The 14702-nt window shown below is 39.9% G+C and overlaps 1 protein-coding gene across 1 annotated transcript; it reads right to left on the bottom strand.

Annotated features, from left to right (window-relative positions):
* Positions 1–210: 210 nt before the first annotated feature.
* lipea (lipase, hormone-sensitive a) lies at positions 211–12669 on the bottom strand. The gene is made up of 11 exons (XM_078267807.1): positions 12603–12669; positions 9847–10094; positions 8455–8739; positions 8029–8119; positions 7790–7935; positions 7024–7209; positions 6466–6618; positions 6078–6222; positions 4840–5067; positions 2545–2936; positions 211–1178 (listed from the first exon to the last, which is right to left on the bottom strand). Exons 1-11 carry the CDS (start codon positions 12610–12612, stop codon positions 912–914), a joined length of 2151 nt encoding a protein of 716 aa, XP_078123933.1. The 5' UTR covers positions 12613–12669; the 3' UTR covers positions 211–911.
* Between the last annotated feature and the right edge of the window lie 2033 nt (positions 12670–14702).

Genomic DNA, 14702 nt, shown 5'->3' with positions numbered 1-14702 from the left:
TACATGCTAAAAATAACCTCAATTTATAAAATGGCTGATTTAATTACATTTCCGAGAGGTTTATCAAGTGGCTGCACACAGAACAGGCTGTGCAGACAGAGGAGGTAACACTCAGATTAACTGCTCAGACGAGTCCTAGTTTATATGTTCAAAAGCCTCAAATAAGCACAAGCAATCCTTGCAGTTTTGAAATTGAAGCCGGACTTTAAATATAACAGTGTTCAGTATTTATTATTATCAAATAAGAATTAGTTTACAGTACAAGTTACTTTCATAACCCACATCCTGCTGGTAAACACAAGGTGAAAGCCTCCTTATCAATATGTTGTAAACACGTGACAAACTGGCATAACCTGACTATACATTTTTAATTCAAATATAATAGTAATAATCATAATAATAATAATAATACATTGCATCTGGAATGTGTTTCCTGTGCAAGTAAATCTTAATTCTGGTCAGTCTGTGCAGTAACATAGGCAAAGCTTTTCTTCATACACATTAGCAGCACTTAAATTCAAGGCACAACAGCTTCCATTACTGACATACTATATCAGTTAAGAAATTACTGCAAAGGCTGGTTAAAGTGAAGTTTCTATATTCTCAATGTGTGATCTGGATCTTGAACATGTAAATGTTGGTAGAAAAATACTTAGTCATCACTTAGGATCATATTAAAGCTGGTAGAAAGTAAAAGTTTGTAGTGCTTCTTTTGATCATCGTTGCCTACAGAAAATGTTGTGCGGTCTAGGTTTAAAGTGCAGTGTCCCTAAGCTTCCTCTACTTTTACAGAGTTTGTTGCATCCTCATAATTCTCCCTGATACGATTACATTTATTGCATCTCTCTCACCCCCTCATGTCAGATTTCTTTTCATCCAAGAACAACAAAGTCCCACGAATGACAGATAAATCAGCCTGATGGATTGCTACTCTGATAAGTCTCTTCCAGCTTTGGCCGCTTGCGAAGAGCGGACGGTGGGTTTTCTTTCTGGAAAATCTTCCTCATTTTCTCCACACAGATTTCTGCAGCGACCTCTGTCTCCTTGGCGAGCTGTAAAAGGCTGAGGAATCCATGAGGCAGGTCCTCCACCACCGTCAGACTCACAGGCTGGCCCATGTCTCGCAACTTCTTGGCAAACATCACTGAGTCGTCCAGCAAGGCATCCAGAGCAGAGGCCTGTCAGGACACATGAAGGAATCAGGAAACAAGGACAGAAAAAAAAAACATACAGAACATAGTTCTGTATTGCAAAATTCTACCGATACATTGATATGCCAATATCGGCCTGGCAGATTTATCGGTCTATCTTATAATAAATTCAACAAATAAGAAAATTAAGCTGACTTAGGGTAGAACAAAATAAAATAGAACAAATAAAAAAACCTGATTCCAGCTTCTTAAACGGGAATATTTTCTAGTTTCTTAACTCTTCTGTGAAAGTAAACTAAATATCTTTGAGTTGTGGACAAAACAAAACATTTAAGGAAGTCATCTTGGGCTTTGGAAAACAATGATCGACCTTTTTTTTAACATTTTATAGACCAACTAATCGATTAATCAAGAAAATAAACGACAATGAAAATAATTGTTAGTTGCAGCCCTAAAGCTCGTAAACCGTAAAAAGTTTTTAAATCATATCAGTGTGGAAAATCTTAAATAGACATGAAACTTGTTTGGGAAAGTAATCCAATAAAAGTACACCTTAGCTGTCCGTGTTTAAAGACAGGTAAAAGCAAGTGTTTAAAAAGTGTTTTCTAAATGCCAGGGGCTGGAGAGATTCTGTCCCAAACTAGCATGCAATCCGGAAAGAAGTTTTGAAGGGTGAGTATACCTGGCAAAAATCAGTCATTAACTCATTATTATTGATTATTCTGATCAGCCTATGAACCCATTCAGATATGTAATTTTGTACAAATCTTAAAACCTGATTCCAGATCTCAGAAGTGACGCCCACATCTCAGATGTGTAGCTATTCAAAATCAATGAATTAAAGGTGCCGTAGGTAGGATTGTGAAGATCCAGGGCTTAGCCAAAGAATTTGAACATCGACAACTTCTCAGTCCCTCCCCCCTTTTCTGCTAAAGCCCAAACGGTCTCCTAAGTCCCTCCCCCCACAAGGGAGAATGAATGCGTGTGCATGAGCAGTGATTGAAACGCAGTTAGACCTGGCCCCGATTGGTGCATCTGAACAGGCTGTAGGTGGTGCCAGAGGAGCCAGATTTGTTTTAATTACTTACTTCATGTAGTTCTACTGGAACATAGGGTCAGTTTCAGCAAATATGACAGAAAGTTAGTTTACAAGTCTTACCTAGTGCATCCTTAAGTAAAGGAAAGGGCAACGGAGTCTGATTATCAAGCTAAAAATCTTATTGCCCCTATAATTTCATCAAGAACTTGTAGCTCTGCCTCAGCTGAAGTTACACACCATTGAAAATAAATTATAGTGTTTAAAAAAATTGTCTTCAGGGTTAAGATGAGGTTGTCCTAGGAAATATAAACTCTTCCACACTCAGCTTCCCTGAGTTTCTGTTCCATCTCTTACCACTATGTGTATAGGTGGCAGGCCTCTCAGCAGGTTGTTGGGAGCCAGCACGGGCGACACAAACGGGTTCCTGATAATAGGACAGGAAGTTGGGCGAATAAAAGCCAGGCACTCGGAGCGCAGGGGCTCAAAGCCCTCTGGGTAATCTGTGCGACTTCCACAGTTTGTAGTGGAGGTGCGAGTGGATGTCATGCCAGTTTCGTTGCTCTGAGACCTCCTCGGCGTCGTTGACAGGGAGCGTGCTCCTCCTGTAGTCCGCATGGGATCCAGAAAGGACTGGATCCAGTTGGAGGCTCCCTGGGTAAGATCACCGAGCAGGACAGCAGTGTCTCTACCCAGAGAGCTCAGACTGCCGCTTTCTACTGCAGGCTGCGCCGTCTGAGATTCTGTACCTGGGAGGGAGATGACGCGACGTAAGCGAGGAATCAAATAAATCAGAAACAGAAAAAAACAGACATCTGAGAGAAAGAAGAACGCAACATGAATGTGGCTCTTCAGGATGCAATCATGGCTCCTGTCTGAATGTTTTCTGTTCTCACTGTAGATGAGTCAAACTGATTTTTAGATGTACTGTAACAGTACACACACATGGCAAAGGGTAATTTACTGCTTAAATTGGTAAAGATAGTGAAATACTGGTGGCTAAAAACAAAATTAAAAAATTAAATTAAGATTAAAACAACTTCTACATACGTAAGTGTCTTTTAAGAGAGCTAGGCAATACATTCAGAATATAACTCTCTCCTCCTATACAGTATATACACAGTTCCCATGGCAGCAATACAGTATGCTGTATTTAAATGGAGGCTTTTTGGCCCTGTGGTCAAGAATCTTCCATTTTGTCCTTAAATATCAAAACATAACATTTAATACAGGCCTTAACATTTTTAGAAATTCCAATGACAGTATAACAAGTCACTTTCATAACCACATGATGCTAGTCAATATGCGAGAGTCACATTATGAGGTAATGCTGGATAAGACAGAAGAATATTTGGTTACACTTGAAGGTATTTACATAAGAGTGACACGACACTGTCATGAACATAAACATTATAAAAAAGTCATAGACGTTTATGACATAACGCTTCTTTTAGTAAGTGTGATTCGGTTTGGTTAGGGTTAGAGTTAGGGTTTGGGTTCATGTGTCATGACTGTGTCATGTGTTCATGACAGTGTCATGGCACTCTTATGTAGATACCTTCAAGTAAAGTGTTACGGAATATTTGAACCAAATACACAAAAACTGAAAATGTAAAATGATTATCCTTTTGACTTGCAACACAAAACAAAGTTTTCTCTCAAACAATGACAATAAGTGACCAGAGCAGCTCTATGGCATATTCTGTCCGACACCTAAGATATGAGTTCAGAAAAGCAAAAGTTTAAAAGAGGCATCAAAACTTACTGATAAAATATGCTACAATGTGTCACTAATCAAATTACTGGTTTGAGTCTCTCTACTGCATGGAGTCAGATCTATGTTTAGAAAATGAACCGTTTATGTATTCAGTGTTGAAGGATTCAGAGAGCTCAGTGACAGACTCTGGCATATCAGAGGCTTCCAGTGTTTACAGTGGCAATGAATAATATGAGGCTGACCAGCCAAACCAGTAAGTCAACTAGGTGGTGCCACAATGATACTGATATAACAGCCATGTCAGACCATAGGTTAATACAGACTTTATATTTAGTGCAGGAGTGATCATGGGTTTCACACTGTACATGACAGCAGGTTGTTACATTTTCACCTTCCTTTCCTCCCACATTATCCGTTTTTATTACACGACTTGGTTGAGTAGTTGATTCTGATTGGGCAATACAGGCATTTTTTTGTTAAATCTGTATAACAGACCGTTGCCATGGTCGGAGTTCTTATCATTCACTGGCGGACCATTTTTAAATCAATTAAATCTTTTTTAAATCAATATTTGTGCTGGTACTGCTGATGAGCGGATCATGAAGGGAGAGAGAGGGACCGCTAACAGAGCTAATGAGAGCAGTGCAAACAGAGCATTAGTTAGTTCCACGTTAAGCTGACTCAATGGGGCGATCCAGTGAGTCAGCTAAATGTGGAGAGCTTCCGCCGGAGAGTCGTGCGCAACAGCGGTAAAGTTAACTGTCCCGACTGGAACGCAGGCGTCATCAGCTGGTAACCTCTGTATGAGTAGCCGTGTAAACATAAATCCCTCAGAGATTTAGAGTTTTCTGTACCAGTGGTGCCGGAAAGGGCACTCATGTTAAATGACACACAAAGAGCACACTCACACTCGCAGGCATTGTAAACCCACATACCTGCATATGCATTGATACACTTCGCGAGAACACCTAAAGGCAACAGCGGGTCGATGAGTGTGAGCAGGCGGGAGGGCGAGGCGTCAGTTGTGAGCAAGGTGGCAGGGTAGGCAGCCATGATGCCGTCAGGGACTCGGATGCCGCTTGATATGGCCTTCATGGACACAGTGATGCAGAGGTTTCCTCCAGCGCTGTCACCTGCCAGACAAACCCGCTCCGCTGTGGAGCCTGACAGACAGACAGACAGACAGACAGACAGACAGACAGACACACACACACACAAACCTGTTAGTATCTAAATAATGATGAGAATTTCAACTATAATAATAAAAAACTAGGATTTTATAACAGGCTGCTTTTTCATGTGTTTAATTCAAAGTCATTGAATGATTTAGGATAGTTAGCTGGTCAAAATAAAAAAAATTAAGATTTTGTAGACACCTGAAAACATCAACAGCAACACAACACCATTAAACCTTTAATCCTGTCATCAGTTCTATACTGTACCATTTTTTTACCTTGACCCAATTTCTTTACTTTTCCACTTTTTCTGTATGAGTGACACATTTGTGTTCTGATAATGAACAGATAACAATTCCCATGCCATATTCAGTACATAATGTGCCCCTCCTCCTGGGGGACAATCAGGAACACCACGTTTGAAATTGGTACACTGTGTACATGGGCTATCTAGATCAGCAAAGTGCAAAGGGAGCATTTGTTAAGGTATACAAATTCTGTATTGCTTTCTGTACAAATATAGCCATCTGTAGAGCTGCTTGTGTGAATACATTGGCACATATATTTGTATTTTGAACCCACACATTCCGTTTCTGTTTATAGATACTAATACTAATCTATTTAAAACAGATTTTCCTCTCATATCCGGGCAGTTGTATATGTATTCATGTAATAACTGTAAGTGTAACTGCGCATATATTCCATCTGCCTTTTTTCTCCTGTTGAAACCGTTTACTTCTGGGTATCTTTACAGCTTTTGATCTTTTAAATAAAAACCCAGTTACTTCCTTTAGCTCATTAAAGGTAGATGACATGAAACAAAAAACAGAAATCAGTGAAAAATCAATTTCCACATTGATAAATATACAGTTAGTGACAATTACTTTTGTTTCCCCAAATATTACCACATTCACCAATTAATCTGTTAAAATAAAATACATTAATTCTCCCTATTGGTTTACGGTTTGTGTTGTCCGAGTGTGACGTCATAGACGTACCCAGCAGATGACAGTTGTTCAGAGCCCAGCAGTAGGCGTAGAAACATTCCTCCAGAGCTCTGGGAAAGGGCGCTTCGGGTGACAGAGAGTAGTCAACGGAGAGGATAGGTACGCTCAGCTCCTTCGACCAAGTCCGAAGATAATTCTGATTCATGAGATCAATGAGAGCAGAATAAATATGTGTAATATATATTGCAAACATCGTTATTTTTGTTGTACTTAATAAACAATATTTGAAACACTTTGTAGGAATGGAAGTTCTGGTGCTTAATATTAAGAGTGTTATAGGGGGATTGAGAGTGTAAGTGGTAACTTTAACCATATGGTAACTTTTGAAAACATCTACTACAGATACAGCTACATTTAACACCAGCATTGTGTGCTGTACCTCATGGGATCTGGAGGTCTGGGCCACAAAGCCCCCTCCATGGAAGTGGATGAGCAGCCACGGGGAGCGAGGCTGCTTCTGTATCCAGGGGAAATGGGACGCGGCGATGGGGGGAGGATCGGTTCGAGAATAAGCTAGCAGCTCTTCACTGTCCTATAAAGTTAGAGGATATGTTACAAGGTAATTAATAATTAAACACACAAAGCAACAAAACATGGCATTTGAGAATTACATTTCATTAAATTCCCAAAAATAGCAATATTTTATAACATAATTTTCTTCCCCTTTTCCCCCTCCCTTACTTGTATCTCATTGGTCTAAACTTTGCAACATTCCCTTTCTTAATTATGTTCAAATGCTGCATCAACTTTCAAGAGGAAATGCATCACAAATCATGGAATATAGCCATTTAATATTTTTCAATGTATTATTCATAGGAGTATTTGTCATTATATGCTCCATCTAAAACTATGTCTAGTACAGATTCAGGTTCTACTAATTTCCAAAGTCCCCTAAAGTCTTCTGTGTTTTTTCCTGTACACGTTCCTCAACACTCACCTGTCCTTCTCGAATCTCATAGGAGATCAGACGCATGTTGACTGGCCCGGGGCCCCAGTGGGCTATTGGAGGTGACACTGTGGCCGTTAGTCTAGGGTCTGAGGCCAGTGGGAGGCGTAGAGTGACAGGAGGCACAGTCAGGGTGAAGTTCACCTGCACTGGGCTAGAGGCTATTCTGCTGAAGCCCTGGACAGAGAAAGACATGCAGGGGATTGAGCAGTTAAAACATCAGGGAGGACTTCAGCTAATTTGAGAGTCAGTGGAGGAACATTTGACCCTGCCTACCAGTGTTGCCAACTCTTTTCCAATGAAAGTAGCTAGCAATAGCTCCAAAAGTGGCTAAACGTGACTAGATGACAACATCTGTCATTTGCATATTAGTGATGTCATTGTGTATCATTTGCATCTGCTGATATGACTTGTAAATACATTGTTGTTGGTCGGCTCTATTGTTGTTGTTGTTGTTGTTGTTGTTGCTGAAAGCCAGTCTGAAATAAACCTCAAACTTAAAATAAGTTAAAAAATAAATAAAGTTATAGAGGTTGTGTCCATCAGTCTATGGTGTCCATCTATTGGTTGTCTCGGCAGACTGCCTGTTGCACAGCGCCATAGGAGAGTGAGAAAAATCACTGTGCTGTTGGCAGAAGAGTCGTGGACTGCGATTACTCTGAGCAGCATGCATGGAAATCAGTTAAAATCTAATATATCTCGCTTTCTCTCCTAAATCTACAGAGAAAGTCGCCAAGTTGGCAACACAGCTGCATACTGTTAAAAGGCCGGACTCTGTGAGGTTCCAAAAGGACTGCCAGAACTTCATGTCCAGGTTCTGGGTAATGCGTTCAAACTCAGCACCCCGCAACTCTGGATCGATGACGTACTTCCCTGATGTGAGGAGGGAAAGGGCTGCCAAACCTGGAAGAGGGATGATTTTAAGCATGAAAACATAATACAGCCCCAACAGGAACGTCCATCAATACCACGACATAATGGGAAAAAAAGACTTACCAAAACCAGACTGCTGTTTACCATATGTCTCTCCATATGTTACCATGCTTATGACAACAGTCTGGAGGAATGGACGTAGAGTGGGTGAGAACTGTCAAAACAAACAAACAATGGACAGTTAATAATAAGAGCTGAATAAGAGAGTGACACATTGTTTTTATAATGAAGCCAAAACTGACTATTCTTAAAATACATTACTTTGGCAAAATTAGAATATTAAGCTGGTTATTTGGGATCTGATGTCTGACTACATATTCTGACCTGACAAGAGGTGCTCAATGAGTGATCAGAACAATCAACAGGCTTGTAGCCAAGTCATTTGAATTATTTAAATCACATTTAGGTGAGATAACCAACTTTAACGTGCTAAAATTGGACAAAAATAAAAGCAACTGGTGTGAAGTAAGTCCATTTTTGCAGGCTGACCTGAAAGCCCAGACAGCGGCCATAGAAGCAGGCTTTGTGCATGGAGCTGTACTCCTGCACAAAGTGGTTGCTTAGGTCCTGGTCCTGCAGGCAGTACAGCTCGCCGTGGTTGTTGTCATTGATCAGCCGCTGGGCGAGGTGGAGCAGGGCACGCAATTGGCGCAGAGCAATGCAGTATGCCTCCATCTCAGAGACATTGTGATCCGCCCTGAAGAAGGCACCGTTGTAATTAGAGGCAATGTAACGACCCTTGTGAATGATGTGTAAAAGGCAAGACAGCAGGACCTGAAAGAAAGAAAAATAATGTAACTTTTGCTGAGAAGGTCTATATTGTTGTTATTATGAACAAATCCCATGAAAAGACCAAAAACAACAATGCATACCAAGTACAGTCTGTGTAGTCAAAACGTTACATAGTGAAGCTTTCTCTGTGCCATAGAGCTCCATTGTTGTCCAAAAATGATTTAAAAACAAAGAGCCACACTGAGTGGCCCAAACAGGCTAGGGAAGAGACAAACTAACACATTGTTGGTTTTAACACCAGTCTTATTCAACACAACAAAGCCAGTGAGACAGTTGCATTTATATTACACTTTTATCTAGTTTTCTAGTTTTTAGCAAACATTACTGAAACAGAAGTAAATTGTGCATTTGTTGGGGACTATTTTCAGCTGTGGATTTGTTGCACTAGTGAACATTTTGTGTACCTGGATGATATTTGTGGGATCGAATGACAATAAACTACAGTGTCCACGTTGAATGTAATGAAGGCTTGGACTTGCAACACTTGGAAATGCGGATAAAATCTAACAGATTTGAAAAAGTAAAATACTTTGATTTGAAGGACTAATTTTGGTATTTTATTAAAAATACTTAAATTGTCTATTTTTGATGTCTAATTGAGTGTATAAGGTATTATATAATACACAGTTCTCACAACATTGTTTACGTTATATAGTTGAAATTATTAGTTTATAAATCAATCAACAAAAAATGTATTGATTAATTGTTAGTCATTTTGAAGGAAACGCACGTCAAAAATGCACTGCAGCTTCTCATGTGGAAAAATGTGCCGTTTTCTTGCTCTTCTATTTTTAGTAAACTAGTTTTGGGCTGATAGGGCTGTTTATTATTTTCTGATATTTTAGAGACCAAATTATTAATAGAATAATCAACATTTTACAATAATTGTTAGTTGCAGCCCTAATTTTATAATAATGGTTGAAAATGTTACATGTAACACCTTTGAAAACACTGCTGTTAACAAACTACAAGCTAAAATCAAACAGTAAATACACTTGTTTTTGGATAATGACTCGTGTAGAATGCAATCACAGCTCAAATATCAGCAGTGAGTGGACCAACACATCCAGTCAGTGGGATCAGTCATACCTTGACCAGGGTGCGGTAGCCATTTCCAGGCGTTTGTGCGTCAAAGTCATAATGGTGGAAGACGGCGGTGAAGCTGGCGACCACAGGCTCCAGGGCTCGGCAGTGCTCCTGAATCTGCCTCATACACGTGACCAGGCGCTTGGCAACAGCGCCGTATGGCAAATCAGAGGGACCTCCCAAAACAGCAATGTTGTCTTCACATACTTTCTTCAAGGCTGCAAATACAACCTTGTATTCCATATCTGAGGCTGAGAGAAAAAGAGAGACGAGAGAATTATTCCTTAACCTCCTTCATATCTGCCTCAGTAGCTCTCGTCACAGCAGACATGTGATGTGCACAGTTCATCTTGAAGAAAAGGGACCATCACCCAAAGGGTAAACACACGCACGTTAATGACCTCATCTCCTGCAGCAAAACTCATTGCTTTAATGATTCTTGTTATCTACTCAGTCAAGGGTTGAAGTTCCGCTACAACACGACGATAGTATTTTGAAACTAGGCCAGTTCAGAGTAGCTGACTGTGATGGCATCAAGCACTTGAGAGGATTTTAATCACAACAAAAAAAACGAATGTCAAGATGAAGCATAAACTCTATATTCCTCTTTTATGTCAATAATAACACAGACATGGACTAGATGAAATGACGTTGTAGATAAGACGTGTCTTCAAACATGCATATCTGTTGTTAGATTGATTGCAAATATTGAAACCTTGGACATCAGGAGTCCGCTCCCTTTCTAAATCTAGATAACTGACAAAGACTGAAAACGAATAACACGTCATATGCATTTTTTTGATGTGCATGTACTTGCATACCAGCAAATCAACAAGCAAACAGCTACAAGTTCTACCTAAACCTGATCAAAGCCTGGAGGGGAGACTGCATGAAAAATATACAGAGCAAAATAGGCTGGGATGATTGTTATACTCCCCCATCGCTAAGTAATATTTTATAAAGTTTATTTTATCTATTTTTAAAAAGATTATTTTATCATTTTATACTGAATTTGACTACATCCACAGGTTAGCAAGCTATATCAAAGCCATCATGTGAATGTGGACATTTTGTGCAGAATGGCTTTAAATGTTAAAACATTTGGGAAATCTCCAATGTGTTACCGGCAGCTGTTAGCGTACATAACCTGGATCACTGGAGCATAAACTGAAATCAGGACACAAACACATTAGGCTTTATCACAGTTCTGACACATAGCAGTTTAGGTTTATGACAACAGCAATATCTCAGCCCAATATATAGATGCTCTTTGAGCCTTCTGCATAAAACATGGGATACCTAGACATTTTCATCCCACTAGGCCCCAATCTGATTTGCATTTGAGCACAGGCTGGGCTGCAGCCAGGACACTTGACGCACACACACAAAAAAACTATTTCTGTAAATATATTTATTTTATCTGACGTTTTTATCTCCTATATGTGATGGTCTCAATGTGGTTTCAAAGAGTTTTCCACACTGCCAGAAGTATATTTCCGTTGGTGAAATACTATAGATCCCTTCATACTAGTCTACTGTATATCGAAGATGGATTCATTAGGGGATTGCTCTGGTGCCGCCGGAAGATCTGCCGGATGTCCGTCACCTTCCTCTTTCTTTGTGTTGGCATTTTAAACTCCGGTTGAAGTATGAGGACTATGGTTAACTGCTCCTCAGATCTCTGCAGGGTAAAGCTAGACTATCTGTCCAATCGGAGTTTTCTGTTGCACGACTAAAACAACTTTTGAACGCACACATTCTCCACCAAAACAACTTCCTTCCTGAGGTTATTTTGCAGAGACACCGTTATTGCGTTCGGTGCTTAGCGCCGCCCAAGACGATTGTGATTGGTTTAAAGAAATGCCAATACACCAGAGCATGTTTTCCCCGGAATGCTGTGTGGACTCGCCAGACCCTCCTCTGCCAGACCCTCCTTTGCAGCGCTGTGGAGGTCGGTCTGGCAATGTGAGACTATCACAATACCAACTTGAGCATAAACACATTGTGAAAGACTGACCATCGATAAAGACACCTAATATTTTTTAAGTTAGCTGAAAGAGTATCATTGGAAAACTGCACTTTAAAATGTAACCATCACTTTTTTTTAATAGTGCTTTTTGCTTTCAGTTGGAAATAATTTTCAGTTCCTAATTCAACAAGCAATTTGTATTTTAGCATTATAGGCTACTGAAAGCAGCAGAAAGACAGTTAACACTTGAATATGTTTTATTCACCGCAGGTAATATCGTTATCGCGATATGCAACGTTACACATCTCACAATTTACCCAAATTAAAAAGCCTGGGTTGTCCTCCAGCAGCCCCTTTAAGCCCAAAACAGCTGATAACTGACGTAAACCTGTCAACAGGCTCGCCTCTGTTACTGCCCAACACTGATATCAGTTTCCAGCACAGATATCAGCTTCTCATGCCGTTAAAACACTTCTCTTCGGGGGTTTTGGAGCATTTTCAGGCTTTTAACGCTAGCTTGTCTCCACTTCTTCACACAAACTTTACTGACATTACCGTTCTCACCATTTCACCTACCGGTGACAACTTTACCCACAACACCAAGTTGAAGGACTTTCGCTTACCTCGTTGCTTTCGGTTTTTACAGCTTTGTAAAAATAGAAAGCAACGACATTGTTTTATTTTCGTCTCTAACATTTAGCGCCGCGATAAAACTCTATAAATGTACCAAACACGACAGACATGTAGGCCTACATATTTATGTGACTTGTTTTAAATAGACTTCACTCACCGTCCGGCATCCTCTTCCTTGATGTTTGTGTCAGAGCGCCCGCGCAGAATGCTGGGTAACATCCTTTTTTTTTTTGGTAACGTCATGTGAGCAGAGCGCGAGACACCGCGCGTGCCCGAGCCTGATAGCATAATATGGAGGTAAGCTAACACACAATATTCAAAGAAGTCAGTGGTGGATTTTTTAATTTTTTTTATTCATTCAGAATAAAAATAGGCTATACAAACAAACAAGGCATATTTACAAATCCACTTCAAAAATAGAGCTTTTGCCTCAGGTCGAGCATATGAACAAAACCTAGGAGCTTATACATAACAAGTTGACATAAAGAATAAAATAAAATAAGAGAAAATATATAGAAGGGGCTAGCTATCTCAAATTAAGGTAAGAGTTTCAAGTAAATAAATCAATTCAAGGGCTTTTTAAAAATCCTTAACCCGTTTCAATGACTTACACAAAAGATTTAACTCATTCTTCCAATGGATCAGGGAGGGTTTGGTCTTAAAATATTTACATTTATGTATAACATGTTTTCCTAAAAGCACCAAATTGTTGAGAACAAAATCTACCTTCTTATTTTCAACAAAAACACCAAACTGTATATTCTTCACTGTCAGAGATGGTATCTCAATTTCCCTGAGGCCTGTACTACGAAGCGAGATCAACATGTCCTGGATTTCTTTCAGTTATCCGGCTTCACCTAACCCTAACAACCGCGGTCCCGCATAACCTGCGTCACGACGCTGGTTATCAACTAGTTCAGTCAACTCAGGGTTTCCCAATCCAGCGGCGTGCGCGTTCACATAAAAGAGGCGGTGTTTGCACAGCACGACCAATCGCAAACATCTACCAGAGCTGCATATTTTACATGAGAAGAGGAAATTATAATTCTACATAAATATGAAGAACACAGACACGGTTTTGCAGGCAAAACGCAATACAGTCGCTGCTTCCTAAAACAGGAAGAAACGCTGGCAAAAAAATAGCCGACGCTGTAGATGCGTAAATCACAACGCTTATCAATATCACTTCCCCATCAGTCAGCACCAGGATCTGACCATAATTACACTTGTGCACTTTCCATAACCTGTCGTTGCTTTAGCCTAGTATTTCAGTTGCAATCCTGGCAGTGGGAAGCCATCGTGAGAGCAAATAAAATATTTAAAAAAAAAATTCAAACTGATGTGCGCATTGGCAACACGCGGCTCAAGAAGCTGAGCCGATATGTAATTCCCTCCCATTACAATCTATATATTTCATAAATATACACATCAGGGAATGCTAACTGGGTTGTCGGTCTCTAAATGTTTTAACTTTTATGTGCGCACTTCTCTCTCTCTCTCTCTCTCTCTCTCTCTCTCTCTCTCTCTCTCTCTCTCTCCGCACCGAGCTCCGCCTGATCTTCTAAGAACGGTGACGCCGTTATCAAGCGAGTATTGATTAGTCAGTAGGCGGTGCTTTAACACCGGTTGATCTCTAATCTCCAACATAACCTGCTCCCGACCAGGTTAGGCGTTCAGCATAAGTTACCACAGCGATTGAACCCGATCACAAGTGATCCACCTGCATAGTACAGAAAACCCTGGGTTGAACCTGAAGTTAGCTCGTTAACGCCAAATCTTGCTTCTTACAGGCCTCGTAACCAAAGAAAGATTGCATCGACTCACACAGAAAAAATACATGTTCTAGATTCTCAATTTCCTTTTCACAAAAAAAAACAACAACACGGTTATTAGCATCAAAGTTGAATCTCAGTCTTAAAAATGTGTTTGTTGGGTAGATTTCATTTAACATATTAAAGTTGACCTCTCTAACCTTTGGAAGAAGAGGAAATGAGATATAACGTTTGCTTATTTTCTTAACCTCTCCATCTCCAAATGATTTCAACATATATTTTCTTCTTACTGGATTAGGATAATATTCCTTTAATAGAATATTTCTAATAACTTTGTTGTTACATTTATAATCACAGAAATCAATACCTTCGATGCAGAGCTGCCTCAGACCAGGAGAAACTTTGGAGTAATGTCTTCTCTCACCATTGATTTCAGAGACATTGGTATAGCTTTCAACCATCTATCATAACGCTTGACATTGCAT

Source organism: Sander vitreus, chromosome 14 (assembly GCF_031162955.1).
Source record: "Sander vitreus isolate 19-12246 chromosome 14, sanVit1, whole genome shotgun sequence".
Classification (NCBI taxonomy): Eukaryota; Metazoa; Chordata; class Actinopteri; order Perciformes; family Percidae; genus Sander; species Sander vitreus.
The sequence above is the reverse complement of the archived record's forward strand: the minus strand, read 5'-3'. Positions and strand labels throughout refer to the sequence as shown.

What these genes read in the sequence shown, in the direction of transcription:
- lipea (XM_078267807.1), bottom strand. An exon ending in CAGAGTCCGGCCTTTTAACA is followed by an intron (nt 7,210 to 7,789) that starts GTATGCAGCTGT and finishes TTCTCTGTCCAG; the next exon opens with GGCTTCAGCAGAATAGCCTC. An exon ending in GTGTATCAATGCATATGCAG is followed by an intron (nt 2,937 to 4,839) that starts GTATGTGGGTTT and finishes TCTCCCTCCCAG; the next exon opens with GTACAGAATCTCAGACGGCG.